The sequence below is a fragment of the Sycon ciliatum genome, chromosome 12, assembly GCF_964019385.1.
Source record: "Sycon ciliatum chromosome 12, ocSycCili1.1, whole genome shotgun sequence".
Classification (NCBI taxonomy): domain Eukaryota; kingdom Metazoa; phylum Porifera; class Calcarea; order Leucosolenida; family Sycettidae; genus Sycon; species Sycon ciliatum.
Genome location: NC_088654.1, coordinates 15225548 through 15242889, shown reverse-complemented (window position 1 = coordinate 15242889; position 17342 = coordinate 15225548). Strand labels below are relative to the sequence as shown.

The window sequence follows — 17342 nt, the reverse complement described above, 5'->3', positions numbered from 1 at the left end:
GAGCAGTGACACAACTTTACTGCTCCAAGTAGGATTTACAAGCGAGTGAAGGGAGAGCAGACTGGTCTAATAGCAGACCGGGTCTAAGCAAGGAAGTAATCGGCATCAGAGGTGAGCTTGCACACCAGAAAACAGATGATGATCACCAAACACAGAGAAGTTGGCTATGTGTATGTTTGTGTCACTGTGTGTGCATGTGTGTGTGTGCATGTGTGTTTGTGTGTATGCGCGCACATCTGTGTGTGAGAGAGAGGCAGACGGACAGATAGCATATGGTGGGAGGGATCAAGGTCTGACCTCAGAGTTAAATGCTGACGGTGTGGAATAGCAACAGTGCGAAATCGGGCAGGGTGGTTAATGGCCCACACTGGAGCCGAGTAGGAGCGCCAGTGGTTGAGGGCTAGCACAGGAGTAGCAGCAGCTCCAGCCTAGGAAGATCAGCTTCTGGATGAAAATCTCCCGGACACAGTAGGTACCAAGCTTCACTAGCAGATTGCCGGCAGGGGTGCACGGCGAGCACCCGTACATCCCTCAAGCCACCAGAGCCGCAGTACTTGGACACGATCCAGGTGCTTACCCGCCAACAATGCTGAGAAGGCACTGGAGCCATACAGGAACTTATGATCAAGCATGACCACAGACTTGAAATACAGGGTCCGGCGTTGAATACTGAAACAGCGACGTCTCCTCCACAGAACACCACTCAGCCCCACCATTGCATTATTTTCGCTTTTTCATGATTTTTACAATTGTGTTAGAGCACACAGCACTCGATGCAACATTTACCAGTGACTAAATAACTCCGCGTCTCCGACCATAACTGCAGCGTTCCCGTGAGCCTGTTGGATTTCCGTCAGCCTGTTGAGATTATCTTCATCTCGTCACATGTGAGCCTGTGTGTTTCATCCGTATCGTGGCACAATTACACAGACACGATTTCCAACTCAGGCCGGTTCCGTTGCTCGAAGGGTTGGCGGTAAGAATTGCTACGCCGTCTGTGGCTGCATGGGAACTTGGCGAGTCGTCGTCTTTCTCCATAAATCCTGATCGTCACGCGAACAACAGCCACTATTGCCTAAAAACTACGACACAACAGTATCAAGCTCGCCCCAGCAGAAGGACACGAATGACGAGCGCTAAGACGGAGAAAGAGAGACAGGGTTAGCGAGAGCTGACTAGTGCAGGTACGCAGTCATCTCCTGAGGTGGTGGGCGAAGCAGCGAAGTGAAACGAAGGAAGATAGAACTTATTTGGAGGCATACGGAGGCACCAAAACCTATTGCCTGTCACATACTAAGTGCCATTTAGGGTTGACAGCTGTCAGCTGACAGCCTCAAAAATTTGAAAATCTGCTCAAAAAACTCTCGATCAGAACTCTGCGCACTCTCAAATGGAGCGCACAGTAAAAAACTCGGCGACGAAGAACGCTTCGTATCGACGCCCTGGACTGAATTCGGCACGTCCAACAAACGGAATAGTGTTCTCTGATATATTCTCTACGTGCTGGGTATGGTCGCGTTTAGTTGGAAGCTCAGTGCATCACCACTTTCGATTTTGAGACTTGGCCGATGGACTATCATCTGCTGCTGGAACCTCTCAGTCTCAGGAGTCAGTCAAGTGTCAAGTCAGTCGGACAGGAAACGGACCTCCAACGCTCGGACTCGGAGCATGCTAGCAGTAGCAGCCACTTCACAGCGGAAGTGACAACACTTACAATGTCATGTACTTGTACAATCATGTACATGTACAGTCAGACCTCGCTTAACCGCACACATCTGTTTTCCACAAAAAAATCCGGATAGGCGAGGAAACCGGATAACCAAACACCAGTTATGTTGGATGCATCACGTATGCTGTAAATCTGTAACCAGCTATTTTCTTCCGGATGGCGAGGGATCCGGATAAAAGAGGACCGGATAAGCGAGGTCTGACTGTACATGCACATCTCCGACTCTAGGCATTGGGCTAACATATGCGTTGCCATGGTGTAAAAAGTGGCGTTGGATGTCTATCCTTGAGGGTTTGCGCTGCCATTGGTGCATTGCAGGATTTGTCAGGATGGCCCAAGTCACAAGTATTTTCTCACTACCGCCTACCGGTACATCTTGTACCCGTACATCTTGCTATTCATCTTATTCTAGTTCTAGCGCATTGGCAAACGTGTACCGATACATACACACCATACAGGGAAAGAGGTGGCGAAAACGTTACAGTCCATTGCGTGGTTGTGAAGGGTTGATCGCGCTCCACTCCCTAAATATTCCCAGATGTGTTTGCCCGACAGTTCCTTGTGCTCAAACCCCACATTCCTCGATTGTGTGACCGACACGTTCATGCAATCCAGTGCGGTTCAAGGCTAAGCAATGTTCACCCAGCTCATCGTGAACCTGCCTTACAGACTCAGTACGGTTGGGTGTCGAAGAACTGGGGGTCAGGCCCCTAGCCTAGGCCTAGGCCGTTAAAAAATCATATCTTTTAAACACTAGTTATACGCAGTTGACTGTGTCACTGTCAGTTTAGTCACCGCATTGGTATACGACTCGCACAGTGCTTGGTGAAATCCTTTTGTAGCCTGTATGTTCTTCGGCACTCCGTTCTTACTCCTACTCCTAGGTCCTAGGAACCAGACAGTACTGTGTCTGGCATGGGCGAATCTCGCCACTAGTTGCTAAGTACACGTACAATGACACAGTGTACATGACGGTACTAGGCGAGCTAAATACGGTCGAGTGACAGAGTTACTCTCTGGGTATCATGACTAAAATAATGGTGTTCGGCGCTGGCTTGTGCACGTACAGTTGAACTTTCACTTTCGCAAGTCATAGTCGCGGATGAATCAACGACATGTTGGCAGCACACAATAGATGATAGATATGGCGGAGCTGCGCAGTGTACAACAACTATGACAGTATGAGCACAATGAGCTAGTCCCCGACACTACAGTACAGACCCGTAGCACGAAGCTTGTTGGATAGCATATCAAACCTTCACTCTGCGGTGGCGACCCGTATACTAATGGTAGTGGCACTGCTCCGCGCATTTGACAGAGGCGCAACTGTTTCATGCGGTCGGATTTCTCTGGCCAGAAGTGCATGCTACTTCTACTAACTTTTAATTGTAGTACATGTATTGGACTCACTATTGATTCAAGCTCCACAAAATATGAGAACAGGAAGGAAACACAGGCACGCAACACAGTCAGAAGGACAAAAGTCACAAAACCCAATAGTCAATACTAGTCACGTGTCCATGTACTTCAACTAGTATCAGTTTTAGCACCGCTTAGCACTGGTGCAGATCTCCTTGCCAGGAACAATTGTTTGTAACTCGCACTTTGTTATTCGTGCGCAGCGACAGCATGATGATGTACAGACAGTACATGTCATGACTGTGGGTTCTGCAGGAGTGTATAGGAGCTGTGTGTGATGAAGTAATGTTTCAACTGGCGGCGCAGGCAAGTAATTAGTCAGTATGACAGTCATTGTAAGTTTCAGGTGCTAAAAGAGTGACGTGATCGCGTCCATAGCCTCATAGGTGCCACGAGTGGCTCGCCAACATCTTCATCACGGTATCTATCTATTGCGGCGGCGAGAGATGGAACCAAGTCACAAGTCAACCCACAAGCTTAGGAGGAACCCCACTGAGCTGAGGCAGCGCGAACGCATCCATGAGTAGAGTGCCTCGTAAGCATTGTTCGGGACCACAATGTCGAGCGATAACTACAACAGTTACTACAAGAGTACAATGTCATGTACTTCAGTAGTTGATCGATGTTCCAAGTCCTCCGTCTGTTCAAGACCATAGGGGATTCAAGAGAAGCGCTGAGGAGCGGGACAGCGGGACAGAGGGAAAGGGACAGGAAGAGAGCTGCACGGTCCAGTACTGTACTCTGGACCGGTGTGCTCGTCAATTATTTAGGCTAGAAAGATGGATGGCGCGGCAATCCTCCGGCTTGGAGTGTTTCTTCTGGCTGTAGTCCCGCTTATGATGTAAGTAATCATGACACATGCACACACACAGGCACATACACGCACACACACATACTGACAAACACACTCACACATACTGACACACGTGCGCACACACGCACACGCACACATCCTGTGTTGCACTCTTCTTTTAAACACCATTGATTTCTTCTCTAAAAACCGTTTCGCAGTGTCAAAAAAAGATGTGAATAGAACACATGTTGCCGACATAATACCATGATGAACAAATGAAATAGAACATGCGAAAAAAATTTAAAAGGCGGCGAGGTGACAACAGTTTAAGGATCGCAGTAAACAGAATCAGCTGAAGCGTCATTTCACGAAGGTTTTATTGAGACGTCACGAACAAATTCCAGAGAAAGTGGTGATGGAGAAAGAAATACGTGTACATGTAACTATGATGTAACTATGATGTAACTATGATGTAACTATGATGTAACTATGATGTAACTATGATGGAAATGTAATGTGAAGAACAATAATAGGAAAAGATGAAAAATATAAAAATGCATCGAACTAACTTTCGCGCAACGCTCAACAGGAAGCATCGTTGTGCTGATTAACAAATTGCAACACAGATCATTATAAAGAATGAATACATGTAGTGCTAAATAACACCTAAGCAATGCCAACAAAGTATCACAAGGCATTCTTGCAAGATACCATGTGCGTGAAAGATAACAATCAAACACTCAAAGGCTTTCTCTAGAATTTGTTTGTGGCATCTGGATAAAACCATCGTGAAATGACGCCTCGGCTGATTCTGTTTATTGCCATGGAAAAAATTCAAACTCGGACGGAGAGCCAAGGATAAACATTTTCAAAAAAAGAGAGGACCAAACGTTTACAAGTTATCCGTTTTGCATCACATCACATCAGTCAATTTTGTGCTACATGTACATGTAATTGTTGCACATTTGGACTCATCGATGTCCTGCTTAAAATCGTTAGTGTTGGGTCAAAAACTGATACATGTAACTTGTAAACTTTTGGTCTTCTCTTAAAAAAAATCAAAAAACTCTTTTCCTCGATGGTCGTCATTAACATTGGATAGTGAGTGAGAGAACATACCAATGATTAGAATTACATCATTCAGATGTACAGTAAAGCCGGGGGGTTAGCGACCTCTGGGTTTAGCAACCACCTGCTCTTAGCGACCGCTTTTCCATGCACCGGCAGTTCTACACAGACACTGTGGGACCTGGTTCTAAAGACCACCTGGCTTTAACGACCGCTTTTTGCTTGCACCGCGGGGTGGTCGCTTAAACCAGGTTCTACTGTATGTGCAACAATGTCCAGGTTTTTTATTTTTTATTTTTATTTTTTTACGAAAGTCCACTATATTCCCGAATATGTGCGAGAAGTAGGTTGAAATAACAATGTCCTAATCGACTCCTTCTCTCCTACCCGTATGCTCTTTTCATGCAGTCAAGGATTCGTGAACCCGCCGGTTATGACCCCTCATGACAATCCTTACTACGGTCAAATCATTTGCCATTTCAAAAACTCCCCAACCTCGGCCGTAGTGCAGCAGGTGTTCAACTACGGCCAGATGGTCCTGTTCCGCACCGACTTCAACCCCAGCGATCAGCATTATCTGCCAAATATGGACTGCCTGGTCACGTGGTCTGTGCGACCAGGCTGCTGGGTGGACGTGGAGTTCATCGGCGGGTTTAAGCAGCGGCCGGAGGCGCCGTGCGGCGATCACGCGCTCTTCCTCACCTCGTCGATTCCCGGTGACGAGCAGCACGTCCAGCTCCACAGGTACTGTGGCGTCGGTAGCGCCCATAGCGGGGACGAGATCATAGCTCTCAGAACCAATCTCACCTCGCTGGTAATGACGATCAGCACTGACAACGACACCGAGACTATAGGCGCCGTTGTAGCGCTGTATGAACGATGCGATGCGGATGGTGAGTTCTTTAATGCCATTGTAATACTTTTTTTAAAATAATTTATTGTAACATGGAAATTGTGAGCACAAGTTATGGGATCGAGTCCACCAACTAAACCAGATTTTGAACAGTCAAACGTGCACAATCCAGCACAAAACTGACAAGCTGACAAGGCCCACAATTTCCATGTTACAATTTGTTTTCCTTGGCTCACCATCTGAGTTATTTAAAATCTATTATACATCAGCACTCGGCCGAAGGTCGGGAATTGTCACCCATCGGGCTAGCAGCCAACAGCCAAAGCTGGGGCAAAACATAATATAATACATAATATGGATATTAGAAATACACTCATACCTCGTTTATCCGGGCAGTCCGGGACCTTGCACTGCCCGTAACTTTGAAATGTCCGTAACTCCGAATCATATACATCTTGATGGGGAAAAGGCCATCGATATGGCATATGACGTCAATATTTCTACGAAAAGTGACAAAAGAGTAGTAATATTTCCCCTGAAACTCGCCCAAATAGTGCCCGGTAGACCGAAGTGCCCGTAACTTCGGGGTCCGGATAACCGAGGTATGAGTGTATGATGGTAGGTAAACAACAGAGGGAAAGACACAACACTTTAAAAAAAAGGGGGAAGCATACCCGAAAAAAGAAGGACAATATGTTACGAGTTATGACTAACTGTCCACCAACGTAACCAGATCTTATACAGTCAGCGAGTGAGACAAAATGGCACAAAACTGACGCCGAAAAAACCAAATTTCCACCAGTTGTAGTCTTCGGGATGCTAAGTCGAATGGTCTTAGTCCAAAGAAGCTGAGACGCTCCCTACCTCCTGTATTCCCAATCAAACTCGCGCACTTCCACCGAAACTGGGTGACTGCGCCCTACTAGATAGGGATTTGTATGCAAAAGTCATTAAAAACGCCGTTTCGTTCTTATAAAAGCACGGATGACCGCGATTGGTCCATATGTTGTAGTCTTTTGGCCGTTGAGTCGATTGGTTTCGGTCCGAAAAGGCTGCCATACAGTGTTCGGCCCTTATTCCCAATCGAAAACGGTTGAGTAAGCGGTCACGTGCTCATGCGTACACCAGTCATCTGGTCATTGTGCCCTCAGGCTACAATTTACAGCCTGTTTCGGCCCATTCCTGTCACTCCAGTTGAACCTTCGAAACAGGGAGTTGTAAACGCCTCCTATGACTCACTGCTTTGAACCTTTGAGTTGAACCTTGGTGTGAAAATTGTAGCCTGCAGGCACGGTGACTAGGTAACTGATGCACGCATGAGCACGTGACCGCTTACTCAACCGTGTTCGATTGGGAGTAAGGGCCGAACACTGTATAGCAGCCTTTTCGGACCAAAACCAGTCGACTCAGCAGCCAAAAGACTACAATATATGGACCAATCGCAGTCATCCGTGCTTTTATAAGAACGAAACGGCGTTATAGTGACTTTTGCATACAAATCCCTATCTAGTAGGGCACAGTCACCCAGTTTCGGTGGAAGTGCGCGAGTTCGATTGGGAATAAAGGAGGAAGGGAGCGTCTCAGCTTCCTCGGACCAAGACCATTCAACTCAACACGCCGAAGACTACAACTGGTGAAAATTTGATGTTAGGGTATACTTCCCCTTTAGACATCGATCATAGGAAAATAATGCGAGAGGGTTTGGAGGAAACTAGGACCAAAAGAACTCCGCCATCCACCCAGAGCATTACAAAGGGGGGGGGGGGGGGAGGGGTGTAGCTGCCGAGCCAAGGAGAGCATTCTTTTGCAATTCAAACACAGAGAAGTAGCTGGTGATACAAATGGTGTCAAGGTATCCCAGCGACTGTTTGCAAACAGTGCCCAAAGTCCCAACTACCACAGGAACAATCTGAGTCTCAACTTGCCATAGCCAATGGATTTCGCGAGCAAGGCAAGAAGTTGATACTTGGCACGTTTCTCAACTTCCTTTTCAGCAACACGTGGATCACTAGGTACAGCAATGTCAATGATCAGGTCCTTCTTGGCAGGTCTGTGGTGACTTCGTACATGCGTTTTGTGTATATAAATCGTTTTTCGTAAAACTAGCCGCTGTGTATATATTTCGCATGGAAAGACATAAACTTTCTCTTTGGCCCCAACTTCGTTGTGGTCTGGTTGGCCACTGTAGCCGTCATGGTTGACGTAAAGCACCATAGGCCCATCAAGCAGAACAATAGCAGGCCATCCATGCTCAATGAAGCAATCGCACAGGATGGTGCACTCCTAGAGAATATTGATCTTCTGGTACTGCGGAGAGATGTTGGTGTCTGAAGGCAACTAGCAACGATTTCTTGAGCAAATTGATTTTGGTGTATTTTCCTGCTGACCGATTTCGGAACACTGCAGTCACCTTTCGCAGTGTAATGGTTACCATGGTTACACAAGTTGTATTTGAATGCTGTAGAGGCACCAGGACATCGATTTTCGGCGAATTCACCATGAAAATTGCATATTCCGCGAAAAGATCTATGATTTCTTCAAAATCATTGTTTTCGGCGAATGTTTCGGCCGGCCGATTTGAGAAATGCTCATTGTAGCTTTGGGACCAGACGGAACCTAGAAGGTGCTGACAAGTAATAGTTTCTCACTTCAAAGTGAAGTGTTTTTCACTACACGTGCCACACATACTGAGAGCACTTGGGTCTTTCTGCCGCCGCCGCCTCCCCCCCCCCCCCCGGGATACTAACGTTGCAACCACGGTCAGTTTCTGGAACGCACTACCAGAGGCAAAAGAAAGCTCTAATCCTATACCATAATCTTGAGCCTTCCAAGCTGGACTGCTGGTGGTTTGCACACTGGAGATGTGTTAGAGCTAGGCCTCAGGTCGTTGAATGTTATACAAATTGCAGCCCCTGCTCAGTAGCTGTTTGTTTTTGTCCACATAATTATTTATTTTACGAGTTGGGTTTGTGAATAATAGTAAAAAAAATTGAGGTCCAGAATTGACTTTTAAAGTGGCTAGTAGCCCATAGCTGGTTGATATTGAACGAGGCCTTCAATTGGATCATGCGAGGGGAGACCATGGGCAATTCAACAGGTTATGGTTCGGCTTGCGCAAGTCTGGTTTCCAACAGTCCCGTCCTAGCATGAAAAAAAATCACGGTTTTCGCATGAGACGCGGTGTATCTATACAGAGGGCGAGTTTTTTTTTTTTTTTTTTTTTTTTAATGAATACCACAGTACCATCAGATGCTGCACAGCGGGGGCGGTGGCATATTGGATGGAAGTGGGGGCGGGGCAAAAGTAACTCCTCCGACCAAAGGTCTCGGAATCGTTGTTACTCCTGTGCGCCGTGTCCGTGTCTGTAGGAACGCCACCACCCTTCAAGGATCAAAGCATGGTACTGGTGTTCTTAATGCTGTCAGAGTTGTTGTCCCGGTCAATGTGTTTCCTTTTGCAGCGACTCAATCACAACTGTGTTGACGTCACTACGTGATTAATGTTTCAAAACGTGTTGGTACCAATGCAACTACACTACACTGTAAGCGCAAGCGTGATCTTTTAAACATTTTGTTCCTGTTGCCTGCACTGCTCTACATTTTGCACTCTTGCTGGCTCTTTTCGCAGCCCAACATACGTATTACAGCCACAGTCGGAGGCGGCGACGAGGAATTGAAAGCACTGAAAGCACTGACAGCACCGAGCCTGCCCCGACGGGTATACCCGGCTGTGATTGCAAGGTAAGACTAGGAGCACGTTCGATTGGTTGGATCTGAATCCAGATCGATCGGATCCACTCGATACTAGTGCACGTTCGTTTCAACAAATCTGGATCCAGATCCAACGGATTCGGATCCGATCAACCCTACTCCGTGAGCAGGGTTGACCGGCTCCACCGGATTCTTTTTTGCCAAAAATCGTACTCTAGCTCTAAACGTGATGTGTGCACAAATGGCAAGAAATAGTACTAAGAACCAGGGAATGGAATCAGATCTTAAACAAATCTTATAAAATTATGTCCTTCTCCTTTTTTACCATAAAAAACTTGTACTCCAGGATAAGATTGCCGTAATTTGTATACTTGTGTAGGTAGGGGTACGACATCATGTTCTGTGATTTCACGTCTGCCGTGTGTTTGAGAATGCCCAGGACCTGAGCCTGTACCAGTGTCCGCACATCAACGAGATCGTCCATGACATCGGAGCTCATCCGACCAATCAGAACCTGGAGAAGCGGCTCTGCGACGTTCTGAGCTTAGACGCCTGCTTCCTGCACACGTACGGTCACACTTCCGGTGTGCTCGGACCAGACTGTAAATATTGAGTCACTCCCATATGCCGCACAACGTTCGCGCAACAAGTCACAGTAGAATTTGGTCAAGCAGTGGCAGTCAGAATCCAGCAAATCGAATTATTGCCAGGTCGTTGAATGTCTCAATATCCTTGTCAGTTTTGTGTCTTGCTGTCGCACTATCTGACTGTATATTATTTCGTTACCTTGGTAGACTGTTAGTCAAAACTAGTAACTTATTGCTCCTTCCTGTTCTGTAGTACATTATTCCGTTAAGACTCATTTCGGAGCGTGTTGACAGACTGTCCTCAAGCTGATTTGCGAGTTGCGGCCCAAGTTCAGTACTAGTTTTTCACATGCTTTGAAGCCTTTTTTTAGCGCAAAGTTTGCAAAGCGACAACTCTACTCTATCTAACTGTATCGACCATGGCATGCACTGCTGAGAGCGCCAAGCGCTGGTTTCGCCGATGTGCCAGAACATTGTGTTCTCCGCGCGGAGAGTGCGAGAAAGATCAGTCACGTCTGATGGCTGCCATTTCATTGGCATCATTATCCCCGTTGTGTTCATCTCACTTTGTCTCAAGCTCTGGACAGAGAAATAGAACCCTCCAATGATTGCCAATTACCTATTGCTGTTGTGTCTGAGCAACCACTAGTTATTACAAGTATTGATAGTTTAGAACAAAGAACATAAACATCTCCTGGCTTTGGGCCAGTCGTAGAGAGGTTGAGATGCACGTTATTTCCGACGTGACACGCATTTTCACGTCACATTTGGCGTAAAACTCCAGATTTCGACGTGAGCGCGGGGCCGAGCTGCACGTACGGTACGTGCAGGTCACTCGCGTTGTTTTCGACTCGCTATCGCTAGCCAAATCACGCGAGCTAAACTTTCGCGTCACGTCAGAAATAACGTGCATCTAACCTCAGGCTCTCGAGTCTAGTATTTCCAAATAAATATAGCCACAGCCACGACTGCATGTACATATGTACATGACCTTTCATTGCCTTCTCTTCACTTTGATACTGGCAGAAAAGAAACCTATCGCTATAACTAATATCAAGAGTCCATAACCCAAGAGTATGCAACTGTGATCTCTTTTCTATGGGCCAACCGCGCGGCGCGCTGCCTTCATTACATCATTCAGCTGCAGTCCGCGCACTGCGGAAAATCAAACACCGCAATTTCCCTCTAGTTTGAAATGAACTTTCGTACGGAACTGGAGTTCACGCGCCAGAATTCAGAGATTGTGAAGGTACTGGAACGAATCGAGCAAAAACGGATGGGCTCGTGCGAGAAATTGAGAGTTTGAATGCATGCTTTCAGAGCGTGATGAAGGCAAGTTACGTAATGAAGGCAGCGCGCCACGCATGCACCCATAACCACAGTTGCATACTCTTGGGTTATGGACTCTTGCTAATAAAATGTATGGCAATGGAAACACTTGTGGACATAGTTGGACCTGATGCCTGTCTGGGAGGAGTCTGAGGGCCTACACAGTCATTGCATTCTGTTCTTCAGGCTGATTACGCTGACTGTGTCTCCCTGAAAAATACTTGAAAACGTACACTATTACAGTAGTAATGTATTGGGGATAATACGGTGTGTGCTGGGATTGCCTGGCATCCTTAGGCAGAAACCGGGGAGAGTGAAAACTGAAAAGTGAAGACCTCACCAGAGGAATATTGTCCATAGCCAGTACAAGTACTTTCTTGCACAACACAGGCCGACGCTTGACACGTTTCATGGAAACAGGTGTGTGCGTATGCGCGCGTGCGTGTGTGCGTGTACACACACATGCGCAGGTTTGTTGGTTGCAAGTGCAAGAATGACGTGCGGTGCAATACTGATACAGTAGTACAATCATGTATGTCATGTACATATACAGTGGTCCCTCTGTAATCCGGCACCATTTGTGCCAGGGAAATTCTGCTGGATTAGGAAGGGTGCTGGATTAACAAATCTGATCTAATGCCACAATGTGCATGAAGAGGACATTTTGGCTACTGAAAACTGTGCTGGTTTATCGAGGGTGCTGGTTTATAAAGTGCTGGATTACAGAGGGACGACTGTACCATGACTTGAAAGACCTACAGACAACGTCAGATTGAAGTGACTAGTGATAGGACGAAGAAGTCTGCAACGACTGATACGGAACGCCGCTGAAATATCGCGAATTGATCTTGTGCCGATTCTGGAAGATTTCCTCGTGGACGAAGTGCAGAAGGTTTTTATTGGTCGACAGGACCTTCGCCGAAAAGAACTCGACCATTTTGACGTGGAAAACCGCGTTGACAACGAGCAGCACAAACGCAATGACTTTACGTATTTCCTCGCCGTCGCTCTGCCCCGTGCTGGTGGTCGTCGGTATTTTGGTCCCTGACGGCATGCGCTTGAGCACGATGAACACGGAGAGGGAGAGGAACGTCGTGAAGTGGATCGCGGCAAAGACAAACAAGCTCAGCTTGTACAGAAATCGCGGCACGGAGCTGCTCAGATTCGGTTTCAGATCGGGGGTGTAGTTCAGAATACACATCAGGATGAACACGGACAATTTCAACAGAACCCAGATGATGGAAACGACGATGTTGAACGAGTCTGCGATCTCCACCGGTCGCTGGTAATTGCTCAGGGCAAACTGCCAAACTTCGTACGTTATCGCCATTGTCATTACTATCAGAAAGGTCCAGAAGTGGTGCAGCTTGTTGAGACGGCTGAAGATACTGGATCTGGCCACAGGCTCTGCAGATTTCGATACGCGTTGCGCATACACACACACACACACGCGCACACACACACACACGCACACACACACACACACATACTCACTCAAACACACACGTAAAACACACACGCAGACACAAAATACATACACTCTCAAAATTTATATATTTAAAATTAAACCCGTCCATCTTCCACAATACACATCACACCTAAATGTACAGTCATGTGTGCTCAAGCGAGCACACACACGTAGGCCATTGCGGTCCAAATTGCGGATAATGCCGGCAGAAAAATTGGCAGAATTCGGTACTTTTTCTGGTAAGTTCCCTGCATGTTTGGTATGTGGATAAAGAAATGGAGCAGAATTCGAGGAATTTCCCGCCATAAGGTCTGTATGGTTCTGCCAATTTCACTGCTTTTCGAGCAGAATCTGCCACCTTTTCGCGCATTATCCGCCAATGCATACACACACGCAGATTCACACACGAACGCGCGCACACACACACACACACACACACACACACACACACACACACACACACACACACACACACACACACACACACACACACACACATACTGAAGGTGTAACCCCCATCCACATTGTACTGGATTGAGAATTTAAAATGCCTGTTTGCTCAGGATGGGTTCGGCTCGGCCAAGCATATACCGGTACACGTACTTACTATCAAAGATCCACATGTATTTCGTCACCATGATCAGCGAGAAGCACACGTGACCTAGCCACGAGCACTGATAGGCTGTTGTTATGGTACCCGCATTGGTCACCAGTCCTGTGGTGATGTTGGTACAGTCCAGGCCCGACTTGATATTCTGCAGCTGACATCGACTATTGACGATCAAATGCAGCACCAGCGACGCTATGAGGAACCCCAGCGAGCAGGCGTAAAGGATGGTCACGAATGTGGCCTTCCTGCCCAGTGGCAGAGTCACTGGTGCAGCCGCCGTGTCCGGCTCGGCCGTTAGCGTCTCCTCCACAATGATCTGAGATCCTATGCGCACAGAAGGCATAGGGTACATAGTACAGTATGTAGTATTCCTGACTGTCGCTATCACACACCGTCCTAGTTACATTGTAGTTCACAGGTACTTCGAAGTATGTGCATTGAGCAGGCTGGCAGACACAACACATAGACAGAAGAATAAGCAGAAGTTGCTGCTTTTAAAATAACTCTGAGTTTCACGAACTGAAGCGATCATCAGACGAAAATTGATACCGACCGTGCCCCGAGAGTACTGTTATAATTATACAATGAATGTGGCATGCCCAGCGTAACAATGACGATGACATACATGTACTTCTTTGACAAAGTGTCTGTAGTCTTTGCTGCAAACAGTGCTCAATACCTCAAAAAGGAGCAGAGCTTACCACACCGGGCAGAACACGAGAACGATTTTTGGTCTCTGTTGTTCTGCCCTGTGTACTTCTTTGAAGTATATCGCGCGATATGGAGTGTATGAGAAAGTAGAGTATTAAATACTTAATCTGGGAAGTACACAAACCCAACTCGGTGAAGCAGATAGAGCGGAGAGATGAACAGAAGGTCACTGTGAGCCTACATTCACACTGATCTTACAACAGCACTTACTTTCTTCACAAAGGGATTCGTCACCTTGGTGATCCTGATCATCAAACTCTTCACACCCCATCTTGTATGCTCTCGGCTTAGGGGTGGCAACCCTAGCATTTTTATTAACGGCCGGGCTTATGACTTGAGGCTGGCGAATGTTGCCAGGTGGCATTGCACTCAGTAGACCATAGCCAGGCCCGGTTTCATCATGTCGTCTCGTCGGCATTGCGACATGGCTCGGTGGCGAGTAGCCGGGTTTACGCGGCTCTGGTGGTGCCGGTGGCTCGCGCTGAGGAGCCGAGCTTTCCGGAGTCGCATACTCGTGTAGCTCGATGCGCTCCTGCGCTCCGGGAAGGCGCGGCAGTGGGCGGCGGCGTGGCCTGGAGCCGCTACCGCTCGTCCAACCGTGGCCCAGGAGTGGTTCTCTGATGTTGGTGGTGCGTTTGGCATGGCGATGTCGGATTGGTGGTGATGGCGGAGCTCTCAGCGGTCGGTAGGGTACTCGCGTGCGCGGCGGAAGAGCAGGAGGTTTGCAGCTGGGTTCGGGCATCATACCATTATCCTCCATGGCCTACGTGTATATGGACAAGCAATCAGCAGGCAGAACGCACCTGCACTCCGGTGAGAAAAGCCTCTGGTTTTGGTTTGCCACTTGACGATGCCCTGTGCAAGGAAATTAAACACAAGAACAATTAAACGTACTGTAAAACCTGGAACTAACGACCATCCCTGGGGGCCAGAGAATGCGGTCTTTAGTGGCAGGTGGTCCTTAGTTAGAGGTTTCCACAGCACAATCTTATACATGTATGAGTGTGAGACAGTCCGTGCCTGGCGAAGTGGTCTGTGGTACCAGGCTGGTCGCTAGTCACGGCGTCTTTAGTTACAGGTTTCATTGTGCCACATTCTGCACACGCTAGAAACAAAATCATTCTCTAATAAAATTGACGTTCTGAGTTCGTCTTTAACGGCCGACATGAGGTCGAGTACCTTCTAAGTTACGACGGTATATGAACAAAACGAGAGAGAGAGAGAGAGAGAGAGAGAGAGAGAGAGAGAGAGAGAGACAGAGAGAGAGAGAGAGAGAGAGAGAGAGAGAGAGAGAGAGAGAGAGATAGAGAGAGAGAGATAGAGAGAGAGAGACAGAGAGAGAGACAGAGAGAGAGAGAGAGAGAGAGAGAGAGAGAGAGAGAGAGAGAGAGAGAGAGAGAGAGAGAGAGAGAGAGAGAGAGAGAGAGAGAGAGAGAGAGAGAGAGAGAGAGAGAGAGAGAGAGAGAGAGAGAGAGAGAAAGAGAGAGAGAGAGAGAGAGAGAGAGAGAGAGAGAGAGAGAGAGAGAGAGAGAGAGAGAGGGAGGGAGAGAGAGAGGGAGAGAGAGAGAGAGAGAGAGAGAGAGAGAGAGAGAGTGTGTGTGAGAGAGAGAGAGAGAGAGAGAGAGAGAGAGAGAGAGAGAGAGAGAGAGAGAGGGAGAGAGAGAGAGAGAGAGGGAGAGAGAGAGAGGGAGAGACTCAGAGAGAGAGAGAGACAGAGAGAGAGAGACAGAGAGAAAGAGAGAGAGACAGAGAGAGACAGAGGGAGAGACAGAGAGAGACAGAGAGGGACAGAGAGAGAGAAAGAGACAGAGAGAGACACACACACAGAAAAAGACAGAGGGAGAGAGAGACAGAGAGAGAAATGGAGAGAGAATGAAAGAAAAAGAAAGAGAGAGAACAGACAACAAACACACAACTTACAATACAGTACTCAAGTACTGGGAAAGAATGACAGATAAAGTCGCGCGAGCTTTTTCCACCACGGTTTAAGCTATGCAAATCTAATCTACCATCACAGACCCCTGCTGGCGCCGCCAGCCAATCATACACTACCCACAAGCACCAGAATGGAACCCTCACCCAAGTGCCTGTACAGTAAAACCTGTAACTAAAGACCACCTTGACTAGCGACCAGCTTGGTACTAAAGACCACTTCGCCAGGCAACGACAGTCTCACATTCATTATAATGGTAGTGTGGTGCAAACCTCCAACTAAGGACCACCTGCCACTAAAGACCGCATTCTCTGGCCCCAAGGGGTGGTCGTTAGTCACAGGTTTCACTGTACACGAATTTACCCACGGCTCAAGCTCAGCGTGACATTCATCAAGCCAACACCTAAAGCATACCGCCACTGTCAGGATCACTGGCGCATCCGCACCTCTATTCCGTGTACGAGCAAGGTATATCATCTGGCCCATTAGTATTACTAAAATTATTGTCAATCTCCAAGCCAATTTCAAATTTGTGATATTGGATTTTTTCAATTTTTTTATTCCATTTCACATTTTTCATTCGTGTTGGGTTTAACTGCTCACTGTACTGATACATGGTGATGATTGTGCTTTGCTTTGCCTGTAAAAGAGGCCTTCCATACCTTGGCGGCATGCCCTTCTTCAGCCCTCAGGATCTCTCCCTGCAACAGGTCTTTACATTGGTGCCGCCAATTCTATACAGTTCATCCAGTTACTCACCTCGGCTTTTCGATACTTGAGTGTCAGTGGAAATACGCAGAGTGCCAGGCTGTTGTGCGCGACACGTCACACGACGTAACTGTTACTGGCGAGAAAGCAGGACAGCACCTCGGTGTTGGTTTGAAGACCTACATGTATCTCCTGCTCTCGAGTTCTCTGTATGGTTTTGCTGAGTTCCCTGTCAAGCAGAAGGCCAATTTGGGTGTGTGAAGCCAGCACTACTAGCCAAACTTTCTATCTACTCACTGCTAATGCGATACTATTCCAATGCTGTCAGACCAAATCGGTCCCTACATCATCTCGTCCTGACAGGCCCTCAATCTCGGTTCGTGATGCAACTGGAAGGGAAAAGTTGAAAACGTCAACCGGTCAT

At 47.4% G+C, this 17342-nt stretch overlaps 2 protein-coding genes across 2 annotated transcripts; one reads left to right on the top strand and one right to left on the bottom strand.

Moving 5' to 3' along the window:
• Window positions 1-3241: 3241 nt before the first annotated feature.
• On the top strand, window positions 3242-11098 carry LOC135828534 (uncharacterized). Its single transcript, XM_065340977.1, has 4 exons — window positions 3242-3989; window positions 5418-5902; window positions 9490-9602; window positions 10012-11098. The coding sequence occupies exons 1-4, from the start codon at window positions 3928-3930 to the stop codon at window positions 10183-10185; spliced, it is 834 nt and encodes a 277-aa protein (XP_065197049.1). The 5' UTR covers window positions 3242-3927; the 3' UTR covers window positions 10186-11098.
• Window positions 11099-11204: 106 nt separating this feature from the next.
• On the bottom strand, window positions 11205-17342 carry LOC135828427 (uncharacterized). Its single transcript, XM_065340879.1, has 4 exons — window positions 16970-17342; window positions 14488-15132; window positions 13564-13890; window positions 11205-12895 (listed from the first exon to the last, which is right to left on the bottom strand). Exons 2-4 carry the CDS (start codon window positions 15035-15037, stop codon window positions 12270-12272), a joined length of 1503 nt encoding a protein of 500 aa, XP_065196951.1. The 5' UTR covers window positions 15038-15132; window positions 16970-17342; the 3' UTR covers window positions 11205-12269.

Excerpts from the sequence above, each read along its gene's own strand:
- LOC135828427 (XM_065340879.1), bottom strand. The coding sequence starts at position 15,037 with ATGGAGGATAATGGTATGATGCCCGAACCCAGCTGCAAACCTCCTGCT. Across the intron at positions 13,891-14,487 it reads CGAATCCCTTTGTGAAGAAA|GATCTCAGATCATTGTGGAG; the intron begins GTAAGTGCTGTT and ends CTGTGCGCATAG. Across the intron at positions 12,896-13,563 it reads ATACATGTGGATCTTTGATA|AGCCTGTGGCCAGATCCAGT; the intron begins GTAAGTACGTGT and ends CGAAATCTGCAG.
- LOC135828534 (XM_065340977.1), top strand. The coding sequence starts at position 3,928 with ATGGATGGCGCGGCAATCCTCCGGCTTGGAGTGTTTCTTCTGGCTGTA. Across the intron at positions 3,990-5,417 it reads GCTGTAGTCCCGCTTATGAT|TCAAGGATTCGTGAACCCGC; the intron begins GTAAGTAATCAT and ends CTTTTCATGCAG. Across the intron at positions 5,903-9,489 it reads TGAACGATGCGATGCGGATG|CCCAACATACGTATTACAGC; the intron begins GTGAGTTCTTTA and ends CTCTTTTCGCAG.